The sequence below is a fragment of the Lolium rigidum genome, chromosome 2 (genome assembly GCF_022539505.1).
Source record: "Lolium rigidum isolate FL_2022 chromosome 2, APGP_CSIRO_Lrig_0.1, whole genome shotgun sequence".
Lineage (NCBI taxonomy): Eukaryota > Viridiplantae > Streptophyta > Magnoliopsida > Poales > Poaceae > Lolium > Lolium rigidum.
This window is the reverse complement of record NC_061509.1, coordinates 119,561,262-119,578,272: the sequence shown is the minus strand read 5'-3', so window position 1 is coordinate 119,578,272 and position 17,011 is coordinate 119,561,262. Positions and strand designations below refer to the sequence as shown.

At 40.3% G+C, this 17,011-nt stretch overlaps 1 protein-coding gene and 1 pseudogene across 1 annotated transcript in view; one reads left to right on the top strand and one right to left on the bottom strand.

The window, feature by feature from the left end:
* Nucleotides 1–5,201: 5,201 nt before the first annotated feature.
* On the bottom strand, nt 5,202–7,816 carry LOC124690059 (annotated as a pseudogene).
* Nucleotides 7,817–13,910: 6,094 nt separating this feature from the next.
* The window catches only part of LOC124692284 (probable protein transport Sec1a), a 32,681-nt gene continuing 29,580 nt past the window's right edge, over nt 13,911–17,011 (top strand). The window contains exons 1-2 of the mRNA XM_047225624.1: nt 13,911–14,165; nt 15,812–15,867. Of these exons, the coding sequence (XP_047081580.1) occupies nt 14,096–14,165; nt 15,812–15,867 (126 nt within the window). The 5' untranslated portion in view covers nt 13,911–14,095. The remainder of the gene's footprint in view (nt 14,166–15,811; nt 15,868–17,011) is intronic.

The window sequence follows — 17,011 nt, the reverse complement described above, 5'->3', positions numbered from 1 at the left end:
CTCTCACATGCGGGGCCACGCCACATCTCCATGTGGGCCCGACGGGAATGGAACCTGGGACCCACGTAGGCCCGACGTATTATGTAGGCCCAACAAGCTCTGACCTGCGGGGCCATGCGTCTAGAATTGACGGCAGGCAGACACTTGTGCTGGCACGTGCGCAAAAAAACTGGCATGACAACTGACATGTGGAACCCATGTTGGTGGTACTGACAGTTCTGGTCCACTTCGCATGCTGAGAGGCTGTCAGAACGGGCGGCCCCACGCAGGTGGGTGGTGTCGGTACCTGACATGCGGTCCCGAGTGCTGCATGCCAGGTACATGTATGCAGATAGTGGTTGTCTCCCCTTACAAATATGGGTCCCAGTGCTGTGCGGCCTTGGACTATTATGCGGGCAGACAGAAAAGTACGTGAAGAGAAGCGTGCAGAGTGTGGGTCAGGTGTGTCCACCGACCCGAAGCCCGGCTTGTTGTGACGCCCTCGCCGACTCCGCAGTTCGGGCCGCCCAGCACCCGCGACGCTCATTTCTGCACAATCGTTGACGTTTAGACCTCGTCCGTCACTAATTTTTCGGGTCGAGCGGCCCAAAACGCCATCTGTGACGCGAAAACGCCGTATCGTCATATAAAAAGACAATCGCTAATGGATTTCTCAAATGGCAGCCCCAGACCGTCATTGAAGGTCCCATATGTTACTAGTGTGAGGAGAAGAGAGCACACACCGAGGAGCACACTGCCATGGCGGAGCTCATCGCGGCGGAGAATGCCACTATGTTGATGAACCCGACCACCATGGATGAGGAGACCCTTGAGTGGTGGAAGCTCACGAAGACGTAGTTCTTGGCACGGAGGAGGGAAGATGCACGCGCTGCCATGGCTGCCGCGATGACTGTCGGAGGTGGAGACGCTACGTCGATAGGTGGCGGCCATGTTGATGCGCCGGCAAGCGACGGTGACGCGTGATCACTTCTCTCTTTCATGATGTGATGTTCGATCTTCTTTTGGTGCCGTGTTTCATGTATAATCGAGTACTTTAAACAATCTATTTTGCATGATTATGTTGCTGCATTTGAGAATTATCGAATAATTTGGATAAACCATGTGTTTGTGGTTTTTGGTTGCGGGCCGAAAAAGGGCTGCGCAGTCCAGACGTGCCAAACGCGGCCCACATAACAGCATATCCAAAACGTGTTTGGGGTAGCCTGGACAGGCGGATTTGGGGTTTGTGGTTTGGGGGATCTGCTAGAGCTGCTCTTAGCGCGTATCGTTTCTTGTTTTCAGACCAGTTTGATTTCTATGATTCTCTCTCCCGTGCTCATGTTCGGCATCCTACAGGCTGAAGACAACGAGTAGATTATTGATGATGATTATGGCACCTTTGCTGGCGCGGGCGATAAAGAGTTGTTGCAACAACGCCTTGAGATGAACAACGGGAATGTCGGTGGGGACGTTCTCGATGCAGGCCAACATCCCTGTCCAGGTATGCTGACTACTATATGTGCGCCTCGAGCTCGATTGTGCATGAAGAATCCTCGGTCCAAGCAAACATACCTGTTTTTTTCTCCTTTTATTAGTTGATGCACTTTTATTAGTTGATGCAGCTTGATGAAATGTCTATAAGAAATAGGTTTCATCATTTTCCATTATTTCCATCGTTACAGAGCAAATCTGGCATTAAATTTAAATATTTTTATTAATTATTCATGTGAGGAGAGTGCCAGTTTTGGCTGCAACTATTTGCCGTTGAATATCAGACAAATATCTGGTCCATGACCACACATTTACTTCTGGAATGTCTTTTTTACATCTTAACCTCTACCATAGTTTATTTACAAGTGGTCCATGATCACACATTTTATTCGTTTACGTTGATCCTCAATTTGTTGTGTATCATGATATTATTCTATGAGACCGATGGTGCGTACATAAGGGTGGCGATGTGATGCACTGGGTCACCAATATTTTCATTTGTATTCTTGTCAGCTTTGTCAACTTAATCTTGGCATCACCACACATATTATTTGGTAAGAGCTGTACGATCACTTCATTAAGGTTCTTTTTTTGCAGATAATTCTCTTTCAAATGTAAAATTTACCTAAGAGGTGGTACCACATACCACACTTTGCTGGTTTCGAAAAAGATATTTCATTTTTTCCACTCAAAAAACATGTTGGGAGCTATAAATAATAGCTTAATTAAATCGTTTGGTTTTTGTCTACAATGGTAATCATTTGAGTTAAACTTTCAGGGGAAGGGCATTTGAAACTTCTGCAGTTTCTCCTTCCTTCGGCTACATCGCAGAAGCTTTGTGAGACATTACTTACAAAGAAAAACCTAAATAAATATCTTTTAGGTAGGAACAACTGCATTCGTGTAAATGGGTTAAATCTGCAGCAACCGTTCTTGTAGTGTCATGAGATCATGGAGTTTGTAGAAATTTTGTTGTAGAGATTTTGTATTGGGGTGAATATCATTTGAGTATGGTTGGCCTTGCAGCAATTATTGCTTATACTGATCACTGCATCACTCTTAATTCATGATATCATAAATTGTCTGATGTGGTTTGTTTGGCAACAGAGTTATATCGATGGAGGAGAAGAGCCCATGGTTATTGATTAAAGAGTTAAGGGAAGAAATAGGTGATCCATTTGTGGAAGTATTTGCAAAGGTTGGTTGGGAGCCTTTCACTTTTCCTGGCTATACTAGAATTGGATATACGAGCGAGTAGTTCTTAAAAAATTTCTCCCCAAGCATTTTCATACAAGGTTCAAATGTTGGAGGATTTGAATTTCTCATAATGTGTGGATGGCTACGCTCATAACATAAGTCTGCTATATATACCATCAATCTTTTTCATTGAAAAGAGGAACGTAGCACTAGCCTCACCAATCGATGAATATAAACATATATTCCATCAAATTAAACAAATGTGAGCGATCTTCTTACGTCATAACTGTTATTATATCAAAATAAACAAATACATATAGAAGCAGTAGTGGCTCTGGATATTCCTTTGATTATGTTGTTTAGAGAAAAAGGGGTTTCATATAAAAGGGTACACGATGTAGTGCTGATGGGAGGTAGATGACGACGGAGTAGAAGGTAGAGGCGTAACATTCACCATGTTTATGACAACTAGATTTACATGTGCGCCTTGGCGCACGATCCCGTGAAGTTCATGCCGATGCACACTCTGTATAAGAATAATAGATTTTTCTCGGTTAAAAAAATACACCTTGGAGAAAAAATACTGTAGGAGAAAATACAGAAGCACCAAATACAACATCTCATTAAAAAACGACATATTGAGCTATTTTGTTGATTGGTTTTATCATAAGGTTGCACGAATTGGTTGAACCTCCCACTTATCTAAGCGAATTCGTGCCTTAATCCTAGCGGTGTTTGTACCTCTGCCGGCCACTTTTCTTTTTGCAACAATCCAACTACTACCTCCGGACATAATTAATTGACACACCCACTCCGCTAATGACATGCATGCGCAGCTCTCATTAAATCAGACTGAAGGGAGTACATCTGAATATTCTTATTATAAATGAATAAGGCCCGATTTTCACCCTAAAAGAGCTACATCTGAATATTCAAGTACAATGATATAAAGGAGAGGAGAAGGAAATAATAGTCTGAGAAAGATTAGCAAAATTAGAGCTCGCCACTGAAATTAAAAAAAAAGGAAAACTCTTCCTCCGTTCGAGCGTAGAGAGGAGGAAGAAAACATTCCTTCGGCTACGTCGTTGCTGGCCAAGAGAAAAAACCCAAGCTGTGCACACATAAGAATTGGATCATTGGGGTGTGAATTCCAAAATGAACAGTGAGAGCATCGAAATTGTAAGTGTGATTACAAACATGAATAAAACTACTAAGTATTAATGGAATTTACATCACCCACAGAACCTGTTTGGAAGGATAGCCAGAGTAAGGCTGGTGTATAAGGGTACATGATAATTTTGATCCATCTATAAGGGTTCAGCCAAATTTTAGTACTCCAAATAGCATTTACCCATATAGAATCAAGAAAATTGACATACAGTAATATTTCATTATCACGATTTTTTCTTCAGAAACATATTTAACATGGTAATCAGATGGTAGGCAAAGGGTACATATATTTAGGCAACACAAACTTACCACTATACAGATGGCTATAGATACATCGTATATCTGCAAAAGAAGAACAAAAATGATTATCATGAGCCTGATTTCCTTACTACCAAAATAAAATAGCTTTCTGTAAAGCATGAAAAGGTAATATTTATTTCACCTTCAAAGAAAACACACATGCCTAATGTATTAATAATGTTGGAAAAGAGGCCTCGCATGATGCAGCCAATGTTTCCTGAGATAACAAGGTAGAAAAACAATTTTATGCATTATAAACAGACTTAAAGGCATAATGTGCTAAAAAATTGTCGGACTCGTCAATACAGCAGTGATGATCACTCGATCCACGTTCAATCAGAACTATAACAGAGACAATGATAAGGTATGACGCCACTGAAATATTAATCTTGCAAACCAGCTAGTACAAAGAACTCTTATACATATAGATGTCTTAGTATTACTGAAAAATTCTTAGATAGCTAGGGAACTCAAACTTCCATAGAAATATGACTCTATGAGCATAATATAGGAAAAAGTAGAAGCGATGTTTATTATCAAATGCCCTTTACAAACAGCATAGCCTGCTATAGCAACTCTCGTCATTTATTTGATTAGGATAGGAGAAGATTCTACTAATGAAACAACAAACAAGGCATTGCTAAGAGAATCTGTTTTCTTGATCAAACGTGTGTAGTCAAATCTGGTTTAGTCATGGTCACCATACTTCTCATATTATAATATAACTCAGCTCTATACAAAACAAGTGCATACAAATTTCTTTTACAATAACTTGTATAAATGCATGAAGGAGGAACTTACCCATGTGAAACTTCTCATGCACCAGCTATTCAACAGCTACAACCAACTTCAACATAGGAAACAATACCAACAGCTAATTTCCTTTCTGGAATTTGAGCAGAATAACACAAAAGGAAAATCACCTTTAGTGAAAATCTTGGGAGTGATTCATGGAGATAATCCCGTGGTGCTACAGGCCCTGAAAGAAAGGGAGAGAAGATTGACGCAGTGGATTTGACTACATACGTTTGATGAATAAAATAGATTTTTGGGACACTGTGTAATCAAATGCCATTTACAACATTGTGCACCACATTCATCACCCAAGATTTTTGGGACTTGATCGCTCCAACGAACCCCCCAAAACATGCGTTCATGTCCATGATGTTTCTGTACCTACCAGCAAGGAGATACTTGTTCACGCTGATATAAGCCTTCACATGTTTCTTCCACATTTTGTTGTCTTTTTCATAGGCCTGAGATGAAACCCCTGGAATTAAGCCATTAGCAATTATTGGGGGAATTGCATTGAGCCTGCTTGGGAAGGGCTTGATTGATCCTCCAGAACTTCACTGGGATTTTATACATCAGGAAGAGGCGGAACACATGCCTTCATCTTCTTGTACCTGGTGTTGCAGGAGTTAGTAAACAATATTCTATATAAATTATACTGCTTTTTTTCCTTGATTCATCAAGACATGTAAGCAGGCAAAGCTAAAAAAATGCATTAACTGAACACTATACCTATTGAGTTAGACTATCATAATATATATAATCTGAATCTTGCTAAAGTATATCAAGCAAAAGTGAGCAAATCTTTTCAATAGCTTGTAAAAAACTACAGACAAACCAGACATCATCTGCATTTGTTGATTCACACATCTGCAAAGTGGATTCTTCATGCCTAGAAGTACATGACTCGGTATTTACCCTTTTCCTCCATATCGCAGTCTCACCCTTCTCCGAGACTTTTTCCCAACATAACAACTCAACAATTTCTTCGATCTTGTTCTGCTTTGCTTCAAGATCCTTCTTTGTGCGCTGGCAACCCTTCTAGTTCACCTTCCAGTTAATTGGAGGACCTGACAGCACCCAGTATCCACCAGGTCTTAGAACCCTATCGACTTCCATCATGTAGAGTCCATCTGGATACCAGCAAATATGAAAAACAATTATAAGAAGTAGAAAAGGAGTTGCATGAAAATGGCACAAGACAACAAGAGTATTATACATAGTTACAAAATGTACCAAAACACTCAGATATGATAAACAGTATAAAAGGATAGATGATTAGGCTCACCATTTACTCTCCATGGAATCAAACACCTCCAAAAATGGGCCATATCAAATGCTCCTGAAGGATAAGGGAGCTTAATTGTGCCAAGAACACCAACAACAGCTGGGAAACCTCTCTCTAGAGCGAACTGTACTTGTGCTTCGTGTGAATCTCTTGGCGCAAATGACATGGACAAAACGTTTCTCCTTAACAAGTAAGCTCCCCAGCTAGCCACCTGAAATATTTCAGAGTCTAAAGATATGAACAACGTCGTGACATTTAAAATCACGACCAGATCACTCACTGTCTTTATTTAATTACTTTGAGGCATTTAACAGCAAGTGAAAGGCGTAAATTCCATCATGAACCTGGACATAATGTATCATCAGTGCATTCGCCAGCGAGTGGTCCCTGAAATAATAGAGAACTAAATCATTAGACCACACATACTCAGAAGGTACAAGAGGAAGTAACCTGCCAAAAAATGAACATAAATTAGAGGTCTTTGGACCAACATCACATTCATTGCTTTATACATAGCTAACTTCTGAAGTTAACGCACATAAACTTCAGTAGCAAGCAGCCAGGTAAAGTGGTACATTCATTAGCTATGAAGTGATATTCCCTTGTATTCCATCATAGAAAATGAATGTATGATTTAAGGTCCAATAGTGCATAAATTACATCAGGAATGACCTCAATCTTTTTTCTGAGCTCTTGTCAGCAAAAAATAAAATGAACTAAAACCGAGTATGAGAATAGGGAAGCCATGTTAAATGGTAGAAGCCAGGACAAGTACAACTAATTAAGTAATCTAGTAGCATAAACAAGGCCAACCCACAACTCTACTGTATTATATTCAACCAAACATTATAGTGCACATTTAGATGCACGAGAGTGTTTGCCATTAAGTGCGTCACTACTGAAGCAAGCAAAATCAAGCCAAAAAGTATACTCAGTGCAGCTGCGGATAGCTTTTTCTAACTTACAATTCTGCACTAACACAAACAGAACAGAAACCTCAAAGGAAAAAATCAATATCTCAAGAAAACAGAATCAATTGATCACCTGCAGCCTACAACCCTGTACACAATGTGAAGTAGCCACTGTTGGTGCCACAAATTGGACCAAATTGCAGACATGCAAAGAATGTGATGTCCATTCCTTAACACTTCAAACCACTGAATCATAATTACCCACAACAAAACTGATGAAACTCAAAGCATTTGTTTTGGTAAAACCTCTACCAGAGAATGTCACCAACATGGCAGTGAAATTTCTTTTCAATTGTGATTGGTATTGATCATTCCCATGGTTGTACCCTATGGATGCCCTTTTTGCCAACACCGCATACAGACCTCCGCGTTGGTGCACTCCCACTTGCGGTGCCCTGGCAAGAAGCAGCGGAAGCACAAGCCCCTCATCTCCGTCGCCGGCGCGCCCCAGCCAGCGGCGCCAGCCTCGTTCCTCGCCTCGATCCTCCTGGTCCATTGCTTGCCCTTCGACGGTCTGGGCACCTCCCAGCCGTTATACTGAATTAAGGGCAAAGGTACTAAAGAGAGGAAAAGGAAAGGTAATGCACAGGAATGTCCTTACAGGCTGAAGCATCAGAGAGCTCAACATCAGTGCTTGGAGAAGAGGCACCAGTGCACCACTAAGGATAGCTGCATCAACTAAAAGCTTCGCCACTGAAATTTAACCCGCTGTCAGCAGACTTGCTGGATGAAGCTAATGCCAAGCCAGGCTAATTTCCGTGCTATGGATCGATCTTATGGACTTGATAAGTTATACGACTGTTCCATAGAACCAGCCACCCTGGCTCCAAGCTCTTGGTTATCGTAGAGATAGCAAAACGGTATTTCCACAACACAATTATACCAAGCTCCAACGGAGTCGACTAATCTGTGTGTGTAGCCTAAATGATTTCTTCCGCGCATGAGTGGCCTCCCAATAATCTCTTTGTCCACTCTATCAAAAATACAAACTCAATATCACCACTATCATCAGCTTCTACATAGCAAATGTGAAACCTATGGAAACAACATGAATCGATATAAAGAAGATGAATGCTTTCTAAAGCAGAGAATGCGCGAACACAAAATCACCTATGCATTGCGCTCATGTCTGTTCTTATCAGTATATGGTGCATTGAAGAAGACCATCCTAACTTCACCACCTTCATTTTCAGCGACATAATAGACCCTAACAAAATCAATTGGATCCGAGGAATCATATACACAAAATATAGATCAGAGATTCTTCTAGGTATGAGAGAAAGAGAGGGAGAAACAGGAAGGAGATCGTTACCTGTGGATGCGACAAATACAGCTAAGCTCCATGGGACCAAATTACACAATAAAAAGTGGGCACTGCCAAGACCATAAAGATTGCAAATACACCAATGGAATGTTACATTCATGAGTATCTTCACCTTACATAAGAATTCAAAAATGAGAAAACTAAGTATTAGTAGAACTGACTGATTAATGGTATATAATACAGGTGCAATGCGATTAAAGAATTAGCTGTCCTGTAAGTATGTTCAACTTGTGAACCCAACATTTGAAAATGAATACATTAAATGTGATCCTCTCTCAATGAAAATATCTCTAGTAGGTGAAACTTATATGGAGCACGATTACCAAAGCTTTTTATAGAAGAGCTAGAATTTAGGAGCATCTGGCAATTTCAGATGACCATAAGATAGAAAAGGATACAAAAGACACAAGAAAAAAAGGAGTTTCTAGGGGCTTCTAGCTGATCTCGTTATAAAAAATTGAACAAAAGCTTCTAGCTGATCCCGTTGTAAAACATGGAATAATACAAAAATAAGACAAATGAAACCAGAGGCATAAGAAGGTGGTGACCCGTACAACAGACAAGGGCGTAGGCTACGCGGCGTCTCCTGCCATACCTTGCAATGGTTGACTGATCTTCGAGCTTTGAAGTTTTCCACCGCCGAAGTTTTTCGAATGCACCACAAGCAAGGAAAAAAGACTGATATTTTCATGTTTCCAGCAGCATCAATCATTAACTGAAAATGTACAAATGAAACATCAATTTCTTGTATGTCACTTATTTTGCATGCCCCCCATTAATCACAAAAGAACACACAACCGGTAAGATGAGAGTAACCTTCAAATCTCTTAAACGCCCCCCAATGATACCTGGTAAAAGATTTTGTGGTTGGCATCAAATAGAAGTAATGCCAGGATGATGTAGTAGTATAACTTGGAAATCTCACAAAGACCAAAATAATCAAATAGAAGTAATTATTAAATCATCTACTACCGAAATGATATATCAACACTTACAATGATTTTAAGAAGCTGCCATTTAATAATGTACTCCGAGATAATGGAAATTTCTTATTTACTTTTGATAACCTGTGCGAGTGAGGATATCAATATAAAATTTAGTCTCCACATAACAGAAATAAATTTCTTTCTACAAAATACCTTACATCACCCTTAAGTTGATTCTGGTGGGAAAAGAAGGAGAGACGAATCCTGACCTTGGGCTGAAGATTAATAAATAATAGGAAACTGGCCACGTAGAACTATCATGAGCATAGATTCCATAAAGGGTCATCACAAGTTCAAAAAAAAAAAAAAAACAGAGAACTGCATAAGCTACAGCTTGCACCTTTCATTGAAATCAAGAACAAATTGTGTGCAATTCAAATCGCTATGCAATTCATTTAACCCACTATAGCCATGTAAATAATGAATAGTCATAGAGAAATTACAATTATATCAGACATTTCAATTCTCTTATGTAATGAAATAGCAGCTCGATACCAGTTAGTCAAACGATACTGGTTACGCAACAGGAAACATGTAACTATGACCAGCAATAATTTAATCAAATGATATCAGCTACGTAGCAAGGCATGGTGTCCATCGAACTAACTGACCTTAAATGGCAATCTAATTAGACTACAGTTAGCCACAACAGTAGATTGGCCCCAAAACTTACATAAGGCCATCGAGATCCTCTCAACTCTACATATTCAATATTCATACACAAATAATTATGAAAACCGCATTTCATTTGAAATATTAAATAGCAGAATTAAATTGTAGAGTCATACATTCCATGCACCAATGTTTTTCTGGAAAATTAAAATACCATATTTTAGGAAACAAAAACTAATCGCTGAATGCTTGACTTAAACAAGTATGATCCAATCAAAATAATCTTATAGCTCCCAACGTAGGGTCTATTAAGTTGATAGAACTAAGTAATAGCAACACAAAGGCAAATAAAAAATCAGTTGTCAAGACTACTGGAACCTAAATAGTGTCACTAAGGTGTCCATCGAGGCATACATGTCCCCTACCTCATGGTTCCACCACAATTTTCAGCAACATAAGCTTAATAAAAATAATAAGATTAGTGCTTCAAGATAAATTATTGGGCATCACCCCTCCTTGGCAAGTGCTTACAATAATAATAATTTCCATACTTTAGCGTCGAAAAGAGGGTAGCTATAAACTTGTTTTTTTTATCTCGGATGTAAATTTTATTTACTGATTAAGTACAGAAAGAGCATGTGTCCCTACCGTTGGTTTGTATGCTACTACAAATTATGCCATCTCAAATATTACTCAAGAACAAGACTACTGTAAAGCCGACTTTTCCACAGACCATTCCACAAAAAGATTAGAAAACATGCTAATAAATTCTACGAAAACCTACCTATTAACCGAGGTGCGCTGTAGAACCACTATGCAGCAAGCCCCTTTTGTATATGCATTGAGTCCAAACAAGAGCTTAGTACCATTTATCCAGCAATTCCACTTTCATATCAGCCTATATTAAAAATAATCTTAAAAAGTTAGCACCGTCATTTCTAGGTGACAAGATGGTAATGACTCTCTGTCGGCGACGAAATACATTAGGCCATTAGAGAAATGCAAATAAACAGTACATGAATGTTTGAAATAAACGTGCTACATATAAGTGGCCCAATTAATAGCAGACAACACCAAGGAAACACATCGAGCTCAAGTGTTGAATTAACCGATGTTGTAGCACCTCTACCTGGTAACAATACCGTAAAAGTTAACTCAAAATAATAAGTCCAATAGAGCTCATTCTACTGTTTATACAAGAATATGTACCATGATGGTGTATTAGCTAAACCCTGATGTAAACCATTATGTAAAATCTGAACAAAACCATGTAATAAATACTAACTCAATACCAGCATGAAAAACTATGAACAAAATCATGGTAAAATACCGTTTTTTGCAAAAACAGATCAGCAACTTGTTTTCATCGCTGCAGCTAAACCGCTGGACCAAATGGAGTGAATGACCACTCAAAACGGCCGCAGGAGCGAGTACTATGAAACACTCCAACTAAGTTTCCTCTGATTTTGCCAACTGGGTACTCTAAACTGGCGATCTTTGAACCTGTATTTCCAGAAACGGGAATGCAAAAATGTTTCCTTTAGTTTCCACTTGATCTAGCTTTTGCCCTGCCATAAGAACATAAGAATCACCATTTGCAGAATCTAAGAGGATCATGGATGGTAAGAAAGCTCACCCTTAGATCTGGATCAAGTGGGATAGGAGAGGAAAGGTGAGGATCTTCTTTTCTTCCTTCTTCTCCTCTTTCTCCTCTTCTTGCCACCTCTTATTCCTCTTCTTCCAGTAGAAACTCCTCTTGATGTGGGGAAGGACGAGCTAGGCCATGGCAGGGAATAAAGGGAGATAGATGTTGATCTCCACCTCCTCAGCCATGCTGCCCTACTTCCCTTCACCTCCCACCACTCCAGCCATGGAGAAAACCAGCAAATGGAGTGGATCTTGAGGGGATTGGGGGATTGGGGAGAGAGGAACGTGGCTATTGGGGGAGAGAAAGGGATGTGACACATAGGATTGGGGGAGTGCAGAGGGGAGGCCAGGGTATTCTCCATGGGGAAGGAGGAGAGGCGGTCAAGGAGGAGGAAGAGAGAGCAATGGGATTGGGGGAGGGTGAGAGAGGCAGGACTGGGGGAGAGACGTGAGGCGGCTAGGGTTTCTCAGTGTGGGGCACTCCTTTTATATGGCCGCGGTGAAAAATGGACGGCTAAGATGCATAGATGGAGAGATCCGACTGCCCAGAATCGAGAATCGCTGTGAGACCCCCTATGGGGGGCATCAATTATACCTTTAGATGTGTGTCTATACATTTATTCTCTGTATCATTCAGAAAATTTGCACATCTATGCAACGAGTATGTATGGTCGGCTTTCCTGCACGGTAAGAAATTTATATGGCACTGACCACATACTAAACATTTTACTATATGGATCCTTGTGAAAAAAATATACCATTGAGTTTTAATGGATTATTATCTCGATCTTGAGTCCTCTCGATATTTGTCTTCGCAATATTTAAAATGATGAGTCCAATAAGAAACATTATAATTCCAATGGTAATATGTTGTTCAAGCTTCCAGTAATAACTCATATGTGTATGCCACAATTATTTTTTGAATGAAAAAAGACAACGTGCAACTTCCGACAATGACCGGGACATGTTTGACGTTGGCTAAAAAGCAGCGAGAGAGAAAAAGATGACACGCGGGAATGTTGACGATGGTTAGGACAAAGTGAGCCAGAAAATAGTGACTTGCAAGACTATACACCGGACAATTTGGTGAATTTTGAGGTGTTCACCTCGTTGAAGATCATTACAATAATTTCATTCTGCACTACCCAAAGGATCCATGCAGCAAAAACATGACCCATATGTTTCCATCCCTTCGTCGTGGCAACGCACATGCATCATATTTATATATGTGATGAGAAAATAAATTAGAGAGACCGTGGCAACGCACGGGCATTTACCTAGTGTCAGTAGTAGTTGACTGAACCCTTGCTTCCTAAGTTCGCTAGAACAACTTATATATTGTAAGTAGTATAACCTTGACAACCAAGTAATGGATCCATTAAGTAAGACATGACATGCTCTTACTTTTACTATAACATAAATACAAACCATGAGGAAAACTACTACCCAGTATTAATATATTTTTCGCAGATGAGTGATGGAATTTCCAGTAATTAATTTTTATGGCTACAAATATTTAACAAAAAATAACTTCTACATCTGGTCTTCTCCCGATGCAACGCACAAGCACTTTTCCTACTTCATTACAATAATAATAACAATTCATTAATTAACTCATACTACTCCCTCCGTTCCTTCCTATAATGCCTATTGTTTTTTCGTATTTGTTTCATAATATAAGAGTTAAGCTATGTTTTTTTTACAAAGAACCCCTTCCACCGATCAGGTCAAGTCCAGAAAATCTGGAAACCGATCTGGTCATGTATTTCTGAGATCTGTTTTCAGTTTCCTATTTTGTCTGTGATATCGCTAGGGGGTTTTGTGTGAAAAAATGGCTCGCGCTAATTTCCATGCCAAAAAACAATAGGCACTATAGAAAGAAATGGAGGGAGTATTACTTAAGCTAAGATATCACTTGGACTGCTTCATGTGGCCGTTGGGTCCTCACAGGTCCCCTGTGAATGGCGCTAGAAAAAAAGGGTTAGATTTTGAAATTTTCAAAACAAGGTTAAATTGTGCTGAAGTTTTGAAAAAGGGTTAAATTTGTCTAAATCGACCCAACCAAGCGCTGTACTGGGTCAAATGCAACGTTGGGTAGTCTGGTAATTTCCGGGCTGGTGGCGGCCGACGACCTCTTCGTCTCGGGAGACTCCTACTCCTACTCCCCATTTCTTCTTCCTCTCGCACGAGGTCGCTGCACGTTCCCCCACATCCCTCTTTCTGCTTCTACCTCCGATCGCGGCCTACTCCAACAAGTTAAACCCGACGGTTGTCTCTACCTACGATCACCAATAGAGGCAGCGTCAACGGAGGGACTTGGTGAGATCCTCCCGGCGCCATGTCGCTGGATTCGGACTCCTCGTCGCAGGGCGGCGACCACCGGAGCTTCCGCCAGATCACGCGGGACCGTAACCACCCCTTTCCGCTTTTCCCCTCCCACTTTTGCTTTAGATTTGCTTGCTTGCTGTTACTGTTACGGCTGTACTGCTGGATCTGGTGAACTGCTTGTGGGATTCGAGAAAATCGGCATGGTCGTGCAAGCTTGTTGTTTCGGGCTCATATCGGAGCAGAGGACTGTGCATGGTTGTTGGCTTTTACTTTAGGTCTTCAGTGCGGAATTGATGTTGAACTGAGTGATTAAGTTGTTGCACTAGGCAGTTGGGTAGCCATAGGTTTCGTTGTGATTTCTGAGCTCGTTATATTTTGACTTGACTATGACTGTGCTTCTCTAATGTACGGAGATCATGTCTGATGGTATGTGGCAAGCGAACGAACTTGACAATCTGGCAGTTGCGCCTTTCTATTCCCAAAAAAACTCAAGGGCCAGGAGCTATGGCAATTCGTTAAGCTTAACCCTTCCTTTTCCAGTTGTAGCCTAACCTTTTGATATGTTTATGTATAACGATGATAAAATTTACTAAGAGTTAGTCAGAAATGGTAGCACTAATATAGGCCGCACCCTATGCCAAAAGACTCATTATGGGGTATGGATAGGCAGCCTTTCCTTTCATCTTTTTGCAAAGAAGGCTGGTTTTAACCAGGACCCCAGGCTACAAGTGGAATATTCTACAGCGTGCTTACATATCACTACACATTATGATTGTTTCTGCCATTTTACCACGAATTTCCAAATTGAATATATGTATGTACTAGCAAGGAACTCGTGGATTGCAGAAAGGGGGTGGGGCGCTGGTGGAGGAGGTAAAATTGAGCATTCTGCATAAGAGCGTTAGTGTTACATGCAGGGAATGATAACCCATGATTCTGGTGGGGGCAGGAGGAACTGCTGTTAGCAGAGAAGATCACCGTTCCTGCTTGGTTCCCACTGACGCGGCCCTTCGGTTGCGGCGGAGAGGAGGGAGTATGTTGAGACTTGTGGCCTTGGGTGTGTCATTTGGAAACCCATACACTCACCCCACCCCTCTTGTACAACAATGTGCACTGAGGCGCTAATCCCTTTACCACTGATTAGGCAGGCCTTGGGAATATATCTGCCATGCAGATGAGGTGGATGGTGGACAGTTGTGCCTAGGTGTGGGCTACATGGCCAGCCCATTGTCTCTACCCTAACGCTTGATTTCATGTTCACCCTCGCCTTTACTTGTCAGCTGCCCGGATCTGCTTCTTTTTGCTGCTTCCCTCTTTTCTTGTTGCCTGACTCTTCCTTTGCTATTCTCTTCTCACTTCCTCTCTGCTTCAGTTGTCCGTCTAAGAGAGATGGTTATGATAGCGAATCCTAAATGTCTACTAAGCTTGATGTTTAGTACACAGATCTTGTTGTTTTCCATATTGTGTTGAAACGGTCATGCATTGTTGAGGTGGCCACAAAGGAAACTTCCTCTCAATTTTGGATAGTGGGAACCTGCAATTTTCCTGTCAACGACCACCACTTCAGTTTATGTATATATCCCCCGAATTCTGATCACTATTGCTCAAAACATCATTTATTCTTTGTTATTTCTATTCCTGGTTTTGCATTTGTAGGTGCACCTTTAGAACCTGGTGCTGTGGTCTATTATATTCATTCAAATGGTTTAGTTTTGTGATTATGCAGGTTTGTTATTTGAAATGCTCAGGTCGACTAGGAAGGATTCAAAATCAGCATGGAAGGTATCATTTTCCATTGTACATGTTAATCTATCTTTTCTATGGTTTCCTGCTCTATCAAGTATTTATCCCTGAGTTTTTTCCTGATATTTTAGTAACTACACTTATTACTGTTTACTGTTCATTATATTTTTGTATCACTGTTATGATAATTATTTTAATGGAAATGTTTCAATGTTATTTGCTTGTTATGCTTAAACCTTTGGCAATTACTTCAAATGGATGGCTTTAGGTATAATTGAGCCATTTGAAATTTAGTTTCTCATAGCGATTCAAATAGGAAAACTATAGGTACCGCTCTCAATTTATTAATGATTTCTTCAACATCAACCTAACTAGGTTTAGCCAGATCTGCTAAAAATTCAAAGGCCACGAGAAATACAAATAACGAGGAACATACTCTGATGAGTACGGGAAGCTATACAAATTTTACATGTAGTGTATATCTAAAGTTACATACACCTAAATGCTAATGAACTGCATCGTCCACTATTCATATGCAGTACATGTGCTGCTTATCATTTGACATTGATAATTGGCAGGTAGGCAAGTGCAACATTCACTATTCTGTCATTTCGTACTGGGACAAACAGGGCATGGACACCTATTGGCACCAAAATCATATTCCAATACAATTGTTCACATGTGCTAAATACATTATATATGTTGATGCAATGCATATATGCACCTATATAATAAGTTTTTTTTTTGTATGGAACCTATATAAAAAGTTTAGAGACTAGATATATGTTTTTTTAGTGAAATACATCGGACGTGCTCGAACTATTCAGAAAGTAACACTTGGCCCTAAACTTTAAAACTTAACACTTTCGTCCTGATAATTCATCAAACGATTATCTTAGGTTCTTTTCGCATCTGACTGGTGCCATGTCGGACCAGAGTCTTTGGCGGCATTTATTCCTGCCAGGATCAGTGGGGCCTTTTACAAATTACCCCTTCAATCTGTATAAGGCCTCAAATGGCTTCCTACCTGCATTTGGCCCCTCATAGTTTTTTGTCCAGATCCCAGCTGCCAAGTTGTAAGAGATTGCTTTCGCTTGAAACTAGCTCATTGCTTTAGTGAAATTAACTGTGTATGCGGAGAACAATGAGTCAAATTTGGATGCAACGGAGAGAAATAATTTGT